Genomic DNA, 21,868 nt, shown 5'->3' with positions numbered 1-21,868 from the left:
TAAGACCTATTCTCTTGGAAAATTTCAAGTATTCCTCTACTCAATAGAAAATACTCAACTAGGGAGGAACTCTTCATTTATATCACCACCATCGCTATGGTTCTATCGGCAGCCATATAAGGCGGGGGGAGGGAGGGGTCAAAAGGTAAAAAGAAAAAAAAAAGGAGCCATATAAAATTAAAGACTTCGCTCAAATAACTAAAACTCAATTAATTTTCACAGTAGATATACAGCATCTATCAATAGATATATAGCATAATAGCTTTTGCTTCATCAACAGATACAGAGCATAACAGCTTTTGCATGAACTTGCTACATACGGCTTATCCTTGCAACCACCAACTTTCCACCATCCTTGCCACTTATTAATTGTTCAAGATAGGCATTCAAGTGTACCTAGGACTTCCACAGACTATCACAAGGCAATCAATATGTCAAATTTTATTTAATGACAAAACTGCACTTGACCACTATAACTAGCTATTCCTTATTTTTTCTTTAAGGCCTATACATGTTAAGAACACCAGTTGTGCCAAAGGAAACTATCAATTTCCCCATGAACTTGTCAGCTCGTTTATTAATAAAGGGATATATTGTTTTGTAAATGAGGAAACACAGGTGTCTCAAGTTCCATTCTTATCTCCCATGGCTAAGCTGCCAAAGAGGGTCTCTCTTGCCCACACGCTCAGTACAACGGCTAGATTATCATGAGCACTCAGGGACTACTGACTGGAGATTATCATCACGGTCCTGGTTCATTCACCTCCCGAGTTTAAAGCAGGGGAAGTACATCTGGATGATCCTAAGAACACAGCTTGCAGGATAATTACAGCACAGACAGAAGAACCACCAAATGAAGAGCCCCAGCAGCACGGGAGTGGCAAGCTCTGCTAAACAAACATACTGAGCATTTTTAAGGCTGTAGTTATATTTAAACCGATTTGCATTACAGTTCATTTCACAGAAATTACTTCCTAGACTCAGGACTCCCTTGTGAAATAGTTACCAGCACTACAAATTTAAATTTCTTATTTTGAAGCAGACCAATAAATAATGAACTAATCACTGAACCATCATGTCTTCATACAGACCTACATCAAACCAGACTGGCTTATCTCACAGGTTGCCAATTATTTTACTAAAAATTAACATATGCCCCATTAGGGGATAACAGAGAATTCTGCTACGTAACGAAGCTACAGAACACAGGATTAAAAAAGCAAGCTGGCCGTTCCTGTGACACAAGATTCAAAATGAACACCAGGAGTTAAGATTCTTGAGAGAACTAAACGGTAGGGCTCAAACAGTGAACCTGGTGAATAAACAGGCCAGCTGGGTGGGAGAAATCCCATGACATTAATAGTAGTATCTGCTTCCTCTGAACCGCTTTCTCAAGCCTAGAGTTTTCATATCTCTTCTTACATTAGAATTGATAACATTCCTCAGAGCTAAGTAAGGAAAGAGACCATCTTGTCAAATTCTAGTTAGAAGCACTAAGACAGGTCAAAGTCACCCTGTTAGTGAGGTTTGTAACAGTCCTCAGCATCACAGTCATGGGCATTAAGTGAACACTGATTTGATAAAGGCCCAGGTACCATAGCTATGGACCAGAGCAGCCCTTCCCAGAGATCCTGGCCTGAGTCAACCCATCACCATCATGCATCAGCCATCATGACAAGGTACCCACTGTGTACCAAGCACTGAGCTCAGAACTATGTGTAGTATGTAATTTAATCCTGACAATTCTTTGAGTTAGGTAGTGCCATTCTCACTTTAGAGATGAGGAAAGCGAGGCTTCGAAAAGTGAACTTGCCAAAGTCACTCAGTATGTCACGGAGCTCAGATATGGACCCAGAGTTTGACTCAAGAGCCCTGTTCTTAACTACTATAAAATCCTGTCTTCCAACCCGCTGTAGTTGGTACCTGAGCTAAAACCCATGCCACTCTGAGAAGTCGAAAAAGCACTGGTCAGAAAAGTCAACAGACTTAACTTTTTTCATCAGCTCACGCTTCCTACACTTGTGAATTTGAGCCTTCATTTACTCATTTAGAGAAGTACCACTAAAGCCTCTCTCCACTCATAGGTTGTTGTATAAGGTTAAACAACGTAGTCAACGAAATTATGAGGTAATTCTAATCTACAGTCCAGTGATTTCTGTCTGTAACTCTCACATTAGGATCACACTGCTATGTTGATATAATGGCCATATGATCGAGTTAGGATGGAATCTGAGATCAGCACAGAAGTCTTTTAGTCCAGTGGTTCTCTAGGAGACGTGGGTCACCTGCAGGCCCTGCCCCATTCTGATTCCTTGTTTTAGGGGGCATCTCTGAAGGAGATTTGTTGTAGAGACAGATGATCCTAATGGACCCTCTGGCTGAGGACTAAACTATCTACTGTGCTCTAAAGTACATAAACTTAGGAGTTAAGATATTCAAACCAAAATCCTTTCTCAAATAATTGCTGACCATTAGACCTAGGGCAGCCAACTATTTACATTCTACAAACCTAGCACCGTGGCTGCCTTGCGGATAATATCTATTCAATAAGCCTTAAGTTATTACTACAGAATCACTGTCTGGTGGCTTACTTGAATTTCTTGAATATAGCAAAGAGTAGCTATTCCAGAGCTCTGATAGTTCAGTAACTATAACTAACAATGAGCCCAATTTGCTTCTCTGAGCCTATCTCCAGTTATTCTATTCTTGACTTGTAAAGCAAAAGAGAATAAGTTCGCTTCCTATTTAACATAAGGAACGTAACCCACTCCTAATGGCATTATGAGCATTTAAACATTAGGCATACCACCTACAAAAGAAAAATTAAAAAACATCATCTTCCAGTCATTAAACTACTAAAGAACAGATGGTACAAAAAGGGTTGCATTTCAATAGAACTAGCTTTATTTTTTTTTTTAAACAAAAGAAATGGTCTAAAAGCAAATACAGATATGTACCAAGGGATGGATGTGATCTGGTACTTACAAAGGAGCTGCTGTGTCATAAATGAAAACAGCATGTTAGGAGAAAAATAATTTCCAGGTGCTGTGTGCTTGAATAATCGGGAGATGCAAGTGCACTGAAGGAAGGTGCTCTGCCCAAGCAGTCAGCGTGAGCCCAGGGGAAGGAAAAGAAAAACCACCAGAGGTCCTTCCAGAGAACTACATGGTGGCAGCATGAGAACTGGCATCAACTCACAGTCTTCTCATTTTCCCCATTTTCTATAATTTTCCTCTTCTTCTCATCTGTTTTTTTCTTGAAGATGTTATTTCGGTAAAACTGAAGTTCTCTGATGCTTTCACTAATGTCATCAAGTGCCCTACAAGCAAACATACCACGCAGAGTTGAAACGTCCGAAACCCAGAGGAGATGGTCACCATTTGGCAAAGCGTAACTTTTTATAAATAACTTAAGAACAATAAGAGCTACTGTAAATGCAACTATCTGACATCATCAAGAAGTGGAACATTTCAGCATAGCAAACTTAAGTGCTTTGTTTTTTAAAATATGATTTAAAAAAAAAATTCTAAACTATAACAGATTAAAGTTTACCAAACTGTTCCATAAGATAGTGAGGTGTTCCACAGGGAAAAAAAAAAAAAAATTCCGGGGTCAAATCAATTTAGGAAAACCTAGATTAAACATTTCTTCTTTTGAAGTTTTTTGCAAAGCATTTAATGTACTGATGTGTTGTGAATTCCCCAGAGGAGGTTGTACTATATACACAGTATTTCTAAAACTTAATCGACCACCTGTGTGGAACGCATATTAACAGCTCATGGCATGGAGTTTGGGAAACACTGCACAATACTTAATGACGTCCTGCACAAAATATAATCACGTACTCAAACGTAACTCGTGACTCCAGCATCATAATGAACATCAATTATCAGACAGTATCTAACCACAAAAGAGGATCTACCTCCTCTCTCGTGGTGATTTGTGCTATAATCAGTGGCAGCCTGCCTCCATCTAACAGCCTTTCTTCTCCTCCAACACGCTGTTTCTCATCTGTCGTAGTCTGAGAAATCAGGTAACCAAGATTATTAGAACAGTGTGCAAGTAAATCAATCCGCTCTGATTGTCAAGGGCCTCTTCTAGAGACCAAACTGCACAAACTTTAGTGCAAGAGCTTTAAGACAGTTATTTCTGTGGTTAAGGCAACAATTTTGCTTTCTTCCCAGGTCTCCAATAACCGGCGGAGAGCTGAAGCTGTCAAAAATACAGCCTCTGGCTAAATCAAGGTACACCACATCTTAGCCACAATACTGAAATCCAAAAAAAGATCTGAAAACCCAAGGTTCTTCTATAGCCCACTATGTGGCAAAACCCGACCAACCTTGATGTGAGGCTATTTATAGTCATTAGTTATGCCATTTGGTGTGAATATCTGTACATTTCACTGTAGAAACAGCAATATGTTCGATTATGAGGTGCTTCCTCAGGCCTTGCTAGGGGTATTACTACCTTTCTAAACCCGGAAAAATCCTGAAATCCAAAACACATCAAGCCCCAACTGTTTCACAAGAGGTATCCCAGACCTGTGTTATTGTGCTGTAGTCCATGAAAGCCCTATGAAAAACATTAATGCCAGGCTCTTTAGAGCAGGGACTTGGTCTTCCTGTTTGGCTAGAACTGTACACGGTACACAGTAGGGGCTCGGTACATGGCTGAAACAAATGCCAGCTGCTACATCTCCCACCAGGTTTTATGTCCTTCCTCAGAGACTACAACACCAAAACGTGAAAGAGGACTCTAGATACACAAGTTCTTTAAATTCCTTGTGTACTTCAGCCTAAGGTTGCAGACATAGAAAGAAACAATCTGAAAAACTACAAAGTGTCTAAGTGAGGCTAACTGTGTTGCACAACTGTACACAAAGTGTTCTAATTTTAAATGACTACAAATCCATACGCTTGATGGGAAGAAAATTATACTGCTCATTACTAGAAAAATTAGACCACTTCACATACCTACAAACTAAGTTACTACAAGCTTCAAAACAGCAATAAAGACATTAAGACCATACATATCTCACAATGGCATGTTAGAACACTGACCAGAATTCCTGATAATCTTAGCAAGAGAAGGTTATCTTTATGTAGTTGTCCTTTACTTTTCCCCCAAGGGAATAGAGACATTATTTCAAGCAGTCAGGAATTCGGGAGTTATGTGCGTGTCAGACGGCCAAGCACTTGGAAGGACCCAAACTTACCTGTGAGAAGCAGCCTTCTTTGGTGCAAATTCATATTCTTCTGGATACCAGCGTCTACATACAGCAAAAATGGAACTCTCAAAGGAAACTGTCTCAAATACACTGAATAATTACGTCCTTCAAGTAGTTTAATAACTTTGTAAAAGGCATTTGGGTTGTGACTATCGAGTTACCTCCCTGTCTGGGACTCCACCTTCCTCCCTTTCCTCTCTTCATACTATAGGTTCTCTTTGGGCAAGATCAACAATGTATAAGATAACTAAATCTGCGCACTCCAGCCCAGCCCTCTCCTGCGCTTCTGTCATGGATATCCAACTGCCGACTGGACATCTCCACCTAAAATCCACCAGACACTTCCACCTCCACACACACACATACGGTCATACTCATCGTCCTCAACATCTCCCTTCCCCCATCGGCCAAATCTACTCTTCCTCTTATTTTCCCTTTATCTCTGATCAGTTCCATCATCCACCTAACCACCCAAACTAGAAAGGCGAGGAATCACTTTATACCTCCCTCCTTTTCCTCATGCCCCCATTCAAGCGCTCAATGCCGTGCTACTGACCCTCTCAAATGCTCGGCCTCTGCTCTCTGCCGCCCACTGCCATTTCCCTATAGCTCCTTCTTCTCTCTCCAAGATGGTGCAGGGGTCTTGCTCATCTCCCACCTCTTTTCTTACCACCTTCTAATCAGAATGATCTAATCACATCACCTTTACCTTCCAGCTCCCGCCTATCTTCATACCTCTGCCCATTCTCTGGAAAGCTCACTCCTCACCCTAAATACCTGGAAAACGGCCACTCTTCCTTAAATCTCAACTTGAAAGCTATTTTCTCCAGGACGTTTTTGCTAACTCCCTATCTCCCTCACTCCAGCTGTCTCTGCTCCTTCACTCGTGCCCGCAATATTCTACCCGCACTTTTCCCTAAGAGACGTCATCACACAGTACGCTTCTCAGGTGTGTTTTTTACACATCTGTCAATTCACTGGACTCTAAGCACTTGAGGGCTTTGCATCTGTATGTTCCCAGCACATAGGCCAATACATGGCGCAGAAACTGGGAGCTCAATAAATTTTCCAGATTAGTGAAATTTATACGGAAGATTTGTGATGTTCTTTCTCCCAATTCTCACCAGTTCAAGAGACAATGGGATGAGGAAGTTATACACCCACCTGGCCCCCTCAGTTCTACACCTTTATTCAATTACTCTACAAATTCTCAAGGAAGACATGCTAAATGAGGCAGTTGAATGGATCCTAAATATAGCCCTTACCTGCACAGCTCTTTAACAGTGCTCACGTCAATTATTCTATAATGAAGATGTTTCATGAACTGGGGCATGTATTTGTCAAGAAACTTCTTATCTGCATGAACTGAATTTCCTAGAAAGACACGAAGCATACCGCATCTGTGTATTTCTAGTAGTATACAAAAGGACATAAAAATTCATAAACTGTATTTAATTGGAGGTGATTGTTTTAAAGAATTCAAACAATTCCTCAAAGCATCTCAAAACTTCGAAATTAGGTTTGAGTGTATCTGATTAGATTACAAGTGCAGATTTCAGAGTATTTAGACAGTTTAACTCATAATAAATTTGTAAATGGCCTCTTTATGGACAAAAGGATGAATCTATCATTCCACATACTTAAAATAACGCTCAAATCTGTAACTTCTTTAGATAATACCACATGCACAAATTTTCTCCCAGTATCACAAAATCTACACCACTAACACTAAAAGTTTAACTGTAGATAAACTCATAAGTAGATAAGCATTTATTTACATTTCAATTTCAATCAACCATAACCACATTCATGTTTCCACACAGTAATTTATATTAAAGACACTAAATTTTAAATAAGAACTTTAAAACAGACACCAGCTGCATTGGCTAGGGGGAAAATTTATACAATACATGCTATAGTACTTAAAGTCAAAACTTTTTAATCACTATTTAAGGAAAATGTTAGTTATTATACCAGCTTACATATACAAATACAAACACACGACCACAGGACATTAGCCTCCCTTTGACAATGGCAGTCCTTTCAAAATCCTAGCAGAACTGGCCTAGTTTCTTTAAAAAGTCAATGTCACAAGGGGAAAAAAAGATAGGTGCGCATTTTAGATTAAGAGACTAAAGCGACATAATAACCAAATGAAATGCGTGAGTCTTGACTGAATCCTGGTTAAAAAACAAACAGACATTTCGGATGTGGACTAGGTATCAGATGATGTTACTGAATTGTTTTTAATCGTCTTAAATGTGACAATGATATTGTGGTTACTTAAGAAAATGTCCTTATTCTTAGGAAATGCTGGGTGATCTATTTAGGGATGAAGTGTCATGATGCCTGCAATTTACTTTCAAATGTCCAAAAAAATAGACAGATAAACATGGCACGAGGTGAACAACTACTAGATCCAACTTTTCTGTATATTTGAAATTTTTCCATAATAAAAATAGGTGGAAAATTTTTATTGAGTTAATCTGGGTATCCCAGATCTCATGTCAGGTTTCGGGGCACTTTCCCCGATATTCATGTATAAATTACCCAAGGAAATTTGAGCAACAAAAGTAAGATGGATAATCCCAATCAGGGTTAAGTGGAAGGCACGATGATCCTGGCTGATCGTTCTGGAACTGCAGTCTCTTGAACCACTACGATGGAAGACTATCTACAAGGCAGACATAGGACTGGATTTTACCTGCAAGTGGACAGAGCCCCGGAGGAGTCTGCTGTCGTACAAAGGACAGAAATTCATACTCTGCCTGCTGCAGTGTCATTGTACTCTCCTTCACTGCTTTGGTTAGACCAGACTGCAAGAGAGAATCCCCAGCCCCACCAAGACACATGAAGTCAGTTTTCAAAGGCATCCAGATAGGAAACTTCACTTCTAAAATGGGCAAATATAACCACAGATGGACCATTTACAGAGCTCAAGTTCACACTGAAACTGCCATCGTGGCACCGATTTTTTTCTTAAAGAATCCAAGTCAAATAAGCTATGTTCCTGATTGTTAATAGCATTTCCACACAGTCAGAAAAGATGGTGCTCAAAGTCCAAGGATATAACCTCTGGGAAGAAACAACTTAACAGGAGAGCGGCATTCTCCCTTCTCTGAAAGTTGATGTCTAACCTTATCCAAAAGACTGACTTGAGCAATACTTGATAATCCGCAATGTGCTCGTGACAGACTGAATGCAGAAGAGGAAAAAAGAGGACATTCAGGAGAAGATGGTCTCGAGAGGTCCCAAAGATGAAAAGTGAACAAGCAAGCAGTTTCCCAGGCTTGCCAAGCAATCTTCCTCTACCCCTTTTATGGTAATGTTACCTTCCCATGATGCTCCTTACACCAGTCTGACATGCTGTCCAGTAACTCATCTGGCTGTTTTATAATCAGGTTAGGACCCTGTGGATAGGAAAAGCTGTTAGTCATCCAGAATCAATGGGGATAAGCTTGGTTTCTGAGTTTAACTGCTTTCAGAATTACATATATATACTAGAAAAGGGAAGAAAGGCGAGGGACTTTGTTAACTCTAAAAGTGGTCCTCATTCATTCCAGCACTATTTATGACAGCAAAAAATAATGAACAAACACACACATAACACAGCCGAAAACTGAAATGCCTATCAACAGAGGACACAGGTATCCACCAAGGGTCAGCAAACTATAGCCCCAGCCTGTGGCTTTTTTTTTCTTTTAATTGCCAGCAAGCTAAGAATGATTTTTATGTTTGTAAATGGTTGTAAAACATGGTTGTAAATGGTTGTAAAACAAACAAATATGGGGCAGAGAGGTACGTGGCACTCTAAGCCTACAATATTTAATATTTGGTGTTTTTTAGAAAAGGTTTGCCAACCCCTATGAAAAGTGTCTATACTGCCAAGTGAAAAGAGCAAATTGCAGAACAGTGTATGCATGCTTATGAGTTCACTTATACTTGTTTTAAAAACAACACACATTGGGCTTCCCTGGTGGCGCAGTGGTTGAGAGTCCGCCTGCCGATGCAGGGGACACAGGTTCGTGCCCCGGTCCGGGAAGATCCCACATTCCGCAGAGTGGCTGGGCCCGTGAGCCATGGCCACTGAGCCTGCGCATCCGGAGCCTGTGCTCCGCAACGGGAGAGGCCAAAACAGTGAGGGGCCCGCATACCGCAAAAAAAAAACAACAAAAAAAACCACATTTGTATATGCATAGAAAATACTAAGAAAATACATAAAAGTTGGGAAGTGGGATGAGACAGGAGAAGAACAGCACAAAAAACAACTTACTATACATAGTATTTTGCATAAAGCTATACTGTTTACTTTTAACAGTATTTTCACATTAAAAAGTTCAAAATGTAATTGGTGACACATGAAAGATTAAAAAAAAAAAAGTGATGCTGGAATTCTCAGCTCCACTTAATAGAACATTCAACTGTGAGTCAGACAGAATCCCAGCAGTAGCAGAAGCTCAACTTGTGGCATTAAAGCAAGTCACCTTTGGCTTAGTTTTACCTTCTGTACCATGGAGATAACAGCCCCCGCAACCCCTTCCCTCACGGGGATGTTAACAGGATAAAAGAAATTACAGATATGAAAGTTCTTTGAACTCTCTGGGGAAAAAAGATTCTCTAAATTCAAGGTATGGTTACTACTAAAGCGGTAAAAGTACTTTGCAATTAGTGAGAGGAATGGCAAGAATTTGACTAAAATATGCCTGACAACTACAACTAACAAGGAGTTTTAGCCAAACAAGAAAACTGGTGACAGCAATCTCCATGAAGAAGAAAAAATTTGCTCTGATAACCTATGTTGTTTTGGTTTTTTTTTTTTACTGAAGTATAGTTGATTTCCAATGTGTGTTAATTTCTGCTGTACAGCAGAGTGATTCAGTTTTACATACATATACATTCTTTTTTATATTCTTTCCCATTCTGGTTGATCTCAGGATATTGAATATAGTTCCCCGTGCAATACAGTAGGACCTTGCTGTTTTGATAACATATTTTTTAAAAAACCGAAAACCTCATATTGCAAAACACAATTCTAACAAACCATGATGGAAAAAGCCAACGACTATCAACTTAAGGCTATTTAACTTACTCTAGATTCCAGTTTGGCACACTAAGCTACTTACAGAAAAATTTCCAGGTGGGATGTCTGTTCTTCTAGCATAAAACATTTTCCTCAGACTCGTATACAAGAATAAAACATATATTCCACAGAACTGACACTTCAGTGCTAACTGCCCCTAAGCAATTTTTTCTTTTTAAACATCCTTATCCTCAAAAGAATAAAGATGCAGACACAGAGAATGGACTTGAGGACATGGGGAGGGGGAAGGGTAAGCTGGGATGAACTGAGAGAGTGGCATGGACATATATACACCACCAAATGTAAAATCGATAGCTAGTGGGAAGCAGCCGCATAGCACAGGGAGATCAGCTGGGTGCTTTGTGACCATCTAGAGGGGTGGGATAGGGAGGGTGGGAGGGAGACGCAAGAGGGAGGAGATATGGGGATATATGTATAGCTGATTCACTTTGTTATAAAGCAGAAACTAACACACCATTGTAAAGCAATTATTCTCCAATAAAGATGTTAAAAAAAAAATCCTTATCCTCATTAGACTGGGTCTATTTACAAATGCCACCCTCATGTGCAGCTGTGTGACTACAGACCCCGATTTCCTCCAGGGTACATATCAACTAATTGGTCCATTAAACTGTCAGTATTTCACATTGTATCAACAGTCTAAGGGAAAAACTCTTCTTCAGACAAGGGTAAGCAGGGCTGGTAAATAAACACACTTCTCTTCACTATTCATATCTAGGAAATTCCAAGTGACAGGAAAAAACAACCAAACCTAAAACTCAAGGTTTATATAAAAGTTATTTTGTTTGTTTTGTTTTGGAAAAAAAAGAGGTAGTTGCTACAGTGAGATACAAAGTCTCACGATTCCCCTCCAGCTGATGTATCAGGAGGTACTCCAAGATGTATGCCTGGTACTCCATGAAAGTAGCAATTCATCTAAAATGGTTCCTCCCCTCTCTTACCTAACCAGGAAAATAAGTACAAGTCTTAACTGTAGACTTGTGAAATTTATCCAGTGCCAGTAGCACATCGATCCGACCCTCTGGAAACTTATTTTAACAAAACTGTCTTTCCCCAAAACATCCCTACTGGGTTCCTATTCTAGAGTTTCTCACCACCTCCGAATACTGCTGACAGAGTTATTCAGGGCCCAGGATTTCACCCTCTACCAATCAGACGTTCTCATATGCTTATTAAATGCTTTGTGAGTGGCCAAAAGGCAACAGGTGTGTTTTATTTGTTTTGCTTAATGTTTCAGTTAAAAGCAGCATGTTAAAACCTTAATCATGCCCAATATGTCAACAGGAGGATATTTTATGATTCTGTATCAACAGAAAGTCTAAAATCTTAATATAGATCTAGACGAATCACAGGTCCTAGCTGAAAACGTAGAAACTGGATATATGGAGTTATAAGCTAAGCTATATATAAGCTAAGATGATGATATAAAGAAATCAACTTTGGCATGAGTCACCAACCCTGGTGGGACCACAGTCGAGTGTCTTATTGGTTGGGAGCACTTTGCTCAGACTGCTTGGGTCGAACTCCTGGCTCTCCCAATCACTAGCCAGGTAGCCTTGGGCAAATTACCCAACAACTGTCTGCCAAAGCCTCTCTCTATACATAGTGAGTATAACAGTACCTACCTTATAGGTGCTGTGAGGATTAACAGTGAATACATGTAAAGCACTTAGAACTGTACCTGGCACACAGTAAGCTCTTAGCAAATGATAGCATTTATAGTTCCTAATTTTGGGCAGTACTACAGAAAAATACTAGGCTCTGAGATGGATTACTTTGGTTCTAGTACCAAGCCCACCATGACCTAGAACATTATTTTGGACCTTAATCTACAGGGACCTCAGTTTTCTTATTTTTTAAATAAAGAGATGGGGGGGTGGTGCACCAATCTTTAGATTTCCAAAGTACACTCTAAACAGTATGGTTGTATTACAAGGCATAACCTACTTCAGCCAAAATGTTGAGATCAGAGTCAGTTATCAGACAGGCCATCTCAATAATCTGGTCCTTCTCAATGTCCAATCCTGTCATCTGCAATAAAAAATACATCACACACACAAAACCGTCTTTCTGGCCTACTGTATCCAAGTTTATTTAACAGGACATCCCTCAATCACATTCAATTTATATCCCACAGCCAGGATAAAAGAGACAATGATGCTCCTTGAGCAAGTCCTCAAGGCACTCATTATGAGTTATTTATTCAATAAACATTTACCAAGGGCCTGCTACATGCCAGGCATCACAGTCCTACTCTGGGGCCGATGCAAAGTAAGCAAAATTGAGTGCTGACAGCGTTCAATTTTGGAAGAGTTAGATAACTAACATTACTACATCTCTGCAGAGTTTACAAAGTTTTTATGTTAATTGCACCACTTGGTCTTCATCACAATCTAGTGTTATGATCCCCATTTCATATATGAGAAAACTGAGGCTCAAGGGAGAGGGGAGTCCTTGGCTGAGTATGGAAAACCTAAAGGGATCAGAACTGGGTTGTAGTCCCAACCCCGACCTTCACTAACTGCGCGACCTTGAATGAGCTGAGTCCTCTCTCTGGGCCTCAGTTTTCTCCTTTAGGAAACGTGGGGTAAGGCTGAGTCATCCCCGGGGTCCCGTCTAGCTCTAACAACCTAGGGTTCTGGGAGACTGGGGAACTGGGGTCTAGCACAGCCGCTGTGCGCACCCCTACCCCCGTGACCCTGAGTCCATCAGAGGGTTAGGGAGGTCCACATCTGAGCGGAATTGGGGGCTAGGGCAAGCCATATGGATGACTCCACCCTCTGGAAAAGAAACCCCACAGTCCGGCACAGTCCCCAACACCCGCAGGACTCCTGCCCCCCCCGACCTGCCCCGCGCCGTCCACAGCCGGGAGGCGCTCACCTGTCACACCTGAGACCCAGAGACTGCCACTCTCCCCGAACAGGCTCGGCTACTCTGTCCCACGCGCGAAACCTCACTCGTCTCCCCTCACGCCCCACCGCCCGGACTTACCTCCAGGTCTACCCAGACCATCCGCTGAGCCATGCTCTCCCCCACCGCCATGGCTGCGCCAGCTTCACGGACACCCCACGCCCCGAACGGCCCTCGAGTCCCACCCACACCTCGCAACAGCCTGGAACCCAGGGAGCCGCCTAGCATCACCCGGCACAAGCCGCCACGGCCGCAGTCTCTCAGCCGGCGCTGGCGCAGGCGCGATGGTCACTAAACGTCGCAAACCCGCGGGTAGGTGCAGGAGCAAAAACCTCAAGTCCCAGCATCCAGTGCGCCGGCTGGCCCTGAACAGTCCCGCTTAGCTGCCGAATGGGATGATGGGACTTAGAGTCTTGCCTGCTGTTGCGCCTGATATCCCCGCCCCCGCCACGTGTTTTCGGATGTTACTGGACGCGCATGTTTTTCAGAACTAAGTTTATTCGTTTTCAGGAGTTATTTCCTGAATTTGGATTAGTTGTAAATCGCCTAGTTGAGGAAGAACTCTCTTAGTTTGTTAAGTCGAAAGAGACCTGGTTACCTTTTTTTTTAATGTATCTTTTTTTCTTTTTTTCCCCCCTTCTTTTTAATTACTTGCAACTCCACACACTGGGTATTTTTCTCATTTACATGAAACAGCAGGGCGGTGTGCTTTTTTTCAGTCCAGAAGACGATTTCCACTATCAACAAGTCCTTTAGAAATCCTTAAATGAGATCTTATCCAAGAGATCACTTAGCACGCTGTAGGTGCTGACTAAAAAGTCCCTTTCCTTCATAGGCAAAGGGTTACTTCTTATTCCTTACACAGGGGCTTGCCGTGGTCTGTGTTTCAGTTCAGCTGTTAGATGTCAGTGGTAATGACTTCCTAGTCCACCCTTACAAGTTTTCAAGGTTAAATCTCGTCCGTGTATAACGAATCTATGCAGCAAATTAAATTAAAATGAACTAAAAACAGCTTTGCTCGCTCTGCAATCTGCTTTGGTTTTGATCAAAGTATTTTTAATCTCCTCCACTAACAGCTATAGTTTCCATTATTTCCACGAGTAGAGATGGCCACCAACAAGATCTTTCGACCCTGGAGTATCAAATTGCATTGAGTCTCTTAAATCTTTGGCTACTCAGTGGCAAGTCGGGGTGCTGAGTGCGACATTGTCACAAACATTTGGTCTCAGCCTGGAATTACACCCTCTGTGTATTTTTCTGAAAGCCGTATTGCCACTAATTACAGAGCTGGTGGTCCATCGTATAGTAATTCATACCTCGTGAGCTGGTTTTGTGAGAGAGAAACTTTGTTGCCTAGGAAGAGCTGTAAGAATAATGCAGTGTCCTGGATTTCACCTTCAACTTCTCAGGTATACCCAGCCCACCACCTTCCAGGTCACAGAGGAAATCTCTTCTAAGTGTCATCAAATCGTGTGCAGTTTTATGTGTACACACACACACACACACACACACACACACACACACACACACACACACACACACAAATGGTATATATTCTAACTGCACTGCCTGATGAGTCACATTGTTTTGCTTTAGCTTTTTACTCACTTGTAGCCTACTTTATAAGAGTCTACAAAAGTAAAAAAAAAAAAATTAATAAAAATTTAATAAAAAATAAAATAAAAAAAGTAGTCTACATTTCTTCTGTAGTTTTTTCTTTGTTTTAAACTTGATTCATAGAAAGTAGAATCAGTTGAAGTATATAAACTTTTATCAATTGTGCTTTTTATCCTCTGGAAACATTGATAAATTTTCAAAGAACACCTTTTGTTTTCAAAGTTACTACTGGAACATGGATCAGTTTTATCACAATTTACAACTTAGGAAATGCTATTTACATTAAAGAACTTGTATCCTGAAAACATGCTCGTAATTTAAAAATATTGGGGAGTTAAAATTATGTGTGGACTTCTTTGAAACAAGTTTTCATAGTAATGTACTTTCATTTTAACATAAAGACACACTTTAAATGAATGGTATTATAATGTAAGGAGATTTATAGTTTATTGGATTTTGTGTATAATAACAATTTGATTGGTAATCTTAAAGGTTATTGTCCCAAAGCAGAACAATGTACGCATCAAATTCACAAATCGAAACCATGTAACTAAGAGGGAGGGCAGGGAGTTCCCTGGTTAGGTTTCTGGGCTCTCACTGCCATGGCCCTGTTTCAATCCCTGGGCAGGGAACTGAGATCCTGCAAGCTGCGTGGCCAAAAGGAAAAGAGGGAGGGCAGACAGAAGAACATGGGGCTCTAGAATCTGAAAGCAGCCTTGTCCCACAGTGAACTCATTTCGTTCCCTTTTCCTTTCACAACAGAATTTATCTTAAAGCCACACCACTCTGCTCAGAGAGTTTGCTTTTTCAATTCTGTCATGAACCTATAAAAACTGCTTTTGTTAATTAACAAGGGTAAAATGCCGATAAATCTTGTTCTCTAAAATCATAGGCTATGAGAAACTTTGCTGTTTGAAGTCATTTCAGAGAGAACAGCTCCTCTTAAAGAATCTGGGCCATGTGTGTCACTTTGATACAGAGAAACTACCTCGATTTCCAACCCAGGGGCAGAGATTCAGATAAGAGGTTTCCAGACACAGCATTCCACATTTATCTTAAATTTATAGTTTCTAAGGAAACAGGACCTGAGTCAGCTTTTCAACACTGCTGGTAGTCAGACTGTGATGTTTCTGGTCTCTCTGGGCTTAAGGTCACAAGGGTGGAGGTGAGCACAGCAGCTCCGCTAGACCCCCACTTGCCCAGCCTCAAGGGCCCCAGGTTGTTAGAGCTAGATGGGACTCTGAGGATGATTCAGCCTTACCCCACATTCCATAAAGGAGAAAACTGAGGCCCAGGGTGAGAGGGGATTCAGCTCATTCAAGATCATGCTGTTAGTAAGGATCTGAGTTGGGACTACAACTCAGTTCTGATCTGTTTCTAACAAGACATGGCCAAGGCTACACAAACCCTCCCCTTATTTAAAGATCACTACTTCTTTTTTAAGTGTTTGTGTTGTTTTTTTTTTTTTTTACTTTTTGTGTGTGTGTGGTAAAATATACATACATAAAATTTCCCATTTTAGCCATATTTAAGTCTGCAGTTCAGTGGCATTAAATGCATTCATATTGTTGTGCAACCATCACCCCCATCCTTCTCCAGAACTTTTTCATCTTCCCAAACTGAAAATTCCATACCATTAAATACTAATTCCCTGTTTCCACCCATGCCCCTCTCAGCCACAGGCCACCACCATTTCACTTTCTGCCTCTGTTAATTTGACTATTCTAGGTACCTCATATAAGGGGTATCATACAATATTTGTCCTTTTGTGTCTGCCTTATTTCACTTATCATAATGTCCCGAAAATTCATCCAAGTTGTAGCATGTGTCACAATGTCCTTCCTTTTTAAGATCAAATAATATTCCATTGTATATATTTACCACATCTTATTTATCCACTCATCACTCAATGGACACTTGGGTTGCTTCCACCCTTCGACTACTGTGAATAATTACATGGATTTTAATTTTATTTTTTTATTGCTGCTTTCTTACCCGGACTTCTCCAGCCCTGCTTTGATTCTCTCACCTCCTGGGCAGAGATTACTGTGATAATCAAACCAGAGGTAACCCCTACTTCCCCTGGTTCTTCTTTAGAATCATCCAAGCCCTATTTTCATTTATTTATTTATTAATGTTTTATTTATTTTATTTTATTTATTTTTGGCTGCGTTGGGTCTTCGTTGCTGTGCGCGGGCTTTCTTCTAGTTGCAGCGAGCGGGGGCTGCTCTTCGTTGCGGTGCATGGGCTTCTCACTGCGGTGGCTTCTCTTGTTGTGGATCACGGGCTCTAGGCGCATGGGCTTCGGTAGTTGTGGCGGTGGGCTCAGTAGTTGTGGCACATGGGCTCTAGAACACAGGCTCTGTAGTTGTGGCGCACGGGCTTAGTTGCTCCACGGGATGTGGGATCTTCCCAGACCAGGGCTCGAACCTGTGTCCCCTGAATTGGCAGGCGGATTCTTAACCACTGCGCCACCAGGGAATCCCCAAGCCCTATTTTTAAAAGTCTTTCCCTACTCCCTCTTAGGAGAGACCCCTGGTTCCTCATGTTGATTGTTACAGCAAGTTCATAAACCTAATGTTGTTACAACCATGTCCCCAGTGAGCTTTATCTGATATGCTTTATCACCATCCTATTAAACTTGACTTTAATTTCCAGAATACAATAATTTTTATACTTGTAGAGGACTAGCACAGAGCCATATAGTAATGGTAGTAATACTAGTTAGTAGTCATTCTGGCTGTTTCTCTTTGCATCCGAGCAAAGGTTAAACAAAACCCACCATCACCACCATTATTTCTTTTTGCCTTTCTCCCTTCCTATTTCATGTTATCAGTTTCTCCAGGTTTGGGGTTGGTTTTCTCCATGAGCTTTGTAGGCAGTGGGTCCTGGAGGCTATTGGACAACAGAGACTCTTTGGTGAGGGAAGGTCTGGTATCCTTAGGGGCAGCCCTGGCTGGTTGCCCAGCAGCAGTGCAACTGGGGACCAAAGAGGGTGCTCTGTAGTCCCCCCACCAAGGCCAGTCTCCTTACCCTGCTCCTGAGCCAGCCCTTCCTGATTAGCATGAGTAATCTGATCCTTGCTGGTTATCTAGGGTTTCCTCACACTCCCTGAAAAGTACCTTCTGAGATGTTTTGGCCTCATCCTCCCAAGTGCCATAAAAGTTAATAGATTTTTCATAGATATCTTGAACTCTAAAAAGAAAAAGAACCAACCTGTAAACTGTCCTACAGTTTTTAAATGTCCTATAAAGCATTTTTAAATAGGCAGTAAATACCTCATGAACACCTGTTTGGTGATAGTATCTCTTCTTTTCCTGCTTTGTGATACTTTGTCTTGAGAAATGTTGACATCATGTTCACTGCTGATAACTGATAACTGTTGTTTACTTCCTTCTGGTGATATTGGGGAGGAATAAAGGATGCTAAATCTTTTGCCTTTTACACTCTATCACTGTAAAAAGTTCAAGCCAAATATAAAATATGCCTTGTAGGTCTTCCCTGGTGGCACAGTGGTTAAGAATCCGCCCGCCAATACAGGGGACACGGGTTCGAGCCCTGGTCCGGGAAGATCCCACATTCCGCGGAGCAACTAAGCCCATGCGTCACAACTACTGAGCCTGTGCTCTAGAGCCCACAAGCCACAACTACTGAAGCCCGCGTGCCTACAGCCATGCTCCGCAACAAGAGAAGCCACCGCAATGAGAAGCCCAAGCACTGCAACGAAGAGTAGTCCCCGCTCGCCGCAACTAGAGAAAGCCCCCGCATAGCAACAAAGACCCAACGCAGCCAAAAATAAATTAATTCATAAAAAAAAATTACGCCTTGTACAAAATGGACACTCTATAGGTTTTCATGAAATTTGATTTTCATCTTACCTCAATGTAGTCCAATAAACATTTTGTATGATACATGATATTTAATACTGAATACTTAGTATGTATCAAACACTGTGCTAGAATGCCAAAGGAAAAATACATTTATTAAGCTGACATTATACCAGACACTAGAAGTATTTAAAATATTAATGGTTCATTTTAGGCTTAGAGTTGTATTTTTCTTGTTGTTGTTTTAATAAATTTATTTATTTATTTATTTTTGGCTGCATTGGGTCTTCGTTCCTGTGCACGGGCTTTCTCTAGTTGCAGCGAGCGGAGGCTACTCTTCGTTATGGTGCGCGGGCTTCTCACTGCAGTGGCTTCTCTTGTTGCAGAGCATGAGCTCTAGGTGAGTGGGCTTCAGTAGTTGTGGCACGTGGGCTCAGTAGTTGTGGCTTGCGGGCTCTAGAGCACAGGCTCAGTAGTTGTGGTGCACGGGCTTAGTTGCTCCGTGGCTTGTGGGATCTTCCTGGACCAGGGCTCGAACCTGTGTCCCCTGCATTGGCAGGTGGATTCTTAACCACTGCATCACCAGGGAAGTCCCTGTTTTTTAGTTTTTGTTGTTGTTTTTGCAGATAAGGAAACAGCTTTAATTTTTCCATCTGTAAAATGGATGGTATGAAGACTAAATAAACACATAGAGAATATCTAATACATTATATAGTAGGTGCTCATTTAATGTATTTTTGTACAAAAATCAGGAGATACAAAATTTGATACAAGGGAGATCATGCCAATGCTTTAAAGAATTAGAGAGTCATACTGGGATATAGGGGAAAAGGATTCATTTTGACCAAAGAGGTGCAGGATGGAAATTGGATTAGATCCTGAAAGAAGAGAACTTTGACAACACATATTATGGGTAAGAAAATCCCAGAGAGATAGAACATCTTGGATCTAAGCAACTAGAATGGTTAGCCCTTATAGTGAGAGAGAAACCAGTTGAAGAGAACAAATTACAGAAAGAACAAGTAAGAGTTGATGAGTTCCGTTCTGGAAAGGTTGATGTTTCACTTTGGACAGGTTCAAGTTGCAATTCAAGGGACACAACTAAGTAGAGATATCTAGCAGGCTGCTGGGACAAGGGCAGGGATAGAGACATGCACTTGGAGGTCATCTACATAGAGGGAGTAGCTGAAGGCTAGGGGAGAGGAGACTGCAAATTGTCTGCAAAATACCTTAGGCCCATGCCAACCTTGAGGATTTTAAGTTTTTGCAAATTTAAGAATCTAATTAGCATGTAAAGAGGATCCTCAGCTTGATTTGTGTATGTTGGCACCTATTGAATAAACTGGTGTAGCAAACCTACCAGAAGTTTGTTTCTTGGAAGGGTAAGGAGTATCCTGGGAGAGAAATCAGCTAACAGAAAAAGCAACCAGAAACAAAGAGCACAGTGCAGCACAAAAGCTGACAAAGTAAGAGGAAGAAAAAGAAGAATTCTGACAGAACAGCAACTATCAGTAGTAGATTTGTCTCCTGGCTTATTCCCTACTTGACTCATGTCTAAAGAACAGAGAGGTATTCTAAAATAGCTTTTTCAATGAAAAGCACATTAATAATGGTATCACACAACCCTACTTGAGCTCTCTGCTAGCACACACACACACACAAAAAGCAAAACTGAAGCAAGACAGTTATAGAGATGGGGAGCAGAGAGGAATGTTTCTTCTCACTCCTGATATTTCCTTCCATGTGGAGGAAGTACCACTGGCATAACAGTTCTGGCCTCTTGTACCCGGCCTCTCTTATTTCTCCATAAAAAGTGGGGTAAAATTTCAAGATTTAGGACAGATGTTAGACATGCACAGCCCAGCACAACAAAGGCAGTATTTTGGGAGTGGGTGGACCTGTTTAGGAAGCCTTGAAATACCTAGGTAGGAGATTTTGCAGAGAGCTGAGGTCCCGTGTTTCTCAGGCAGAGAGCAACAGAAAGTTGTTTCCTTCTGTCAGTGTGACCTCATTTGCACCCATACAACAGTTGAGATTTAACCGCCTCCCTGTGGTACCAGTTGACCTGGTGATCTCTGTCTTGATAAAAAGCTTAAATCAAGTAGTAATTGTCATTGCAGCCAAACAAACAATTCTATAATTTTGAATAGTCCAATGTCAATGCCACATGACTGGACAAAAGACTATGAATATGAATATTCAGTGTGGGCCATGTATAATGAAAAAGAGAATAGGCTTTGGAACCATACTAGCTGAATTCAAACCCAACCTCAGCTCACTTCTATCCATACATCCTTAAACAAGTTGACTCTAATCTCTCTGAGATTCATTTTCCTCCTTAAAATAGTAATAGCAGGACTTCATTAAAGAATTACTACAAAAGTTTGAGGTAACATGCATAAAGGCAGCACAATGCCTTGCCCATGGTGGGTGCTTAATAAATAGTATAAATAAATCATTGTTATTATTACTTAATAAGCCCACTCCACTCACCATTTATAAGCATGGATCATTTCTGATCATGTAGGCAGTGTCTGAGAAAACAGATTGTGGCAGAGACTGATCGTTATCTAGCAAATATGCAGCTATCTTTAGAAGCATCTCCATTAATAACACGTTTCTTGGTTTTAACAGGGCACTTTGCCGTCCTTGTGGCTGGGTATAGACATGTGACTAAGTTCTGGCAAATGATATTATGGAATTTCCAAAAGATTTCTTAAGGGAATTGATATGAGTTGGAGGTGTTATTTTACCCTTCCTGGTTACCTGGAATTTTGATGTGGTGGTGAAGGCCCAGGTTCTCTCTTGGAACGTGATGTGATCTTGAGCATGGAACTAGTGGTGAGGATGGTGAAACAGAAAGATGGGAGCCACCTTGGTCTCTCTATGCATGGTGACTTAAGGGAACTTCCATACTAACTAGAAACTTGGTATAGGTGAAAGAGAAACCCCTATTATGTTAAGCCACTATTTTTGAACCTTTGTTTTTTTGTAACCTAATGTAATCCCCAACTCTTACAGAAGAAGTGGCGGGTAAAGAAAGGAATTTAGAAAGACAGATAACTGTTGGTCAAAATGATAGGAAGAGGTTCAAGAAAATGCAGCATTACAGATGCTGAATAAAATTATTTTAATGCAGGACCAAAAAAGAAGATTAATGTAAAATTTTCTCTGCCATTTGAGCCA

At 41.1% G+C, this 21,868-nt stretch overlaps 1 protein-coding gene across 1 annotated transcript; it reads right to left on the bottom strand.

Annotated features, from left to right (window-relative positions):
- Positions 1 to 2,881: 2,881 nt before the first annotated feature.
- On the bottom strand, positions 2,882 to 13,518 carry REXO2 (RNA exonuclease 2). Its single transcript, XM_060160424.1, has 7 exons — positions 13,320 to 13,518; positions 12,276 to 12,359; positions 8,560 to 8,637; positions 7,932 to 8,043; positions 6,493 to 6,601; positions 5,216 to 5,269; positions 2,882 to 3,319 (listed from the first exon to the last, which is right to left on the bottom strand). The coding sequence occupies exons 1-7, from the start codon at positions 13,464 to 13,466 to the stop codon at positions 3,190 to 3,192; spliced, it is 714 nt and encodes a 237-aa protein (XP_060016407.1). The 5' UTR covers positions 13,467 to 13,518; the 3' UTR covers positions 2,882 to 3,189.
- Positions 13,519 to 21,868: the final 8,350 nt, after the last annotated feature.

This window comes from Lagenorhynchus albirostris, chromosome 9 (assembly GCF_949774975.1).
Source record: "Lagenorhynchus albirostris chromosome 9, mLagAlb1.1, whole genome shotgun sequence".
Lineage (NCBI taxonomy): Eukaryota > Metazoa > Chordata > Mammalia > Artiodactyla > Delphinidae > Lagenorhynchus > Lagenorhynchus albirostris.
Note: the sequence above shows the minus strand (reverse complement) of the source record. Positions and strands in the feature narration are given on the sequence as shown.

Bases quoted from the DNA above. Each gene is read 5' to 3' on its own strand.
- REXO2 (XM_060160424.1), bottom strand. From the start codon at position 13,466: ATGCTAGGCGGCTCCCTGGGTTCCAGGCTGTTGCGAGGTGTGGGTGGG. The intron at 8,044-8,559 runs GTAACATTACCA...TCTCTCTTGCAG, and splicing joins GTAAGGAGCATCATGGGAAG to TCTGGTCTAACCAAAGCAGT. The intron at 3,320-5,215 runs GTAAGTTTGGGT...GTTTGCTTGTAG, and splicing joins AAGAAGGCTGCTTCTCACAG to GGCACTTGATGACATTAGTG.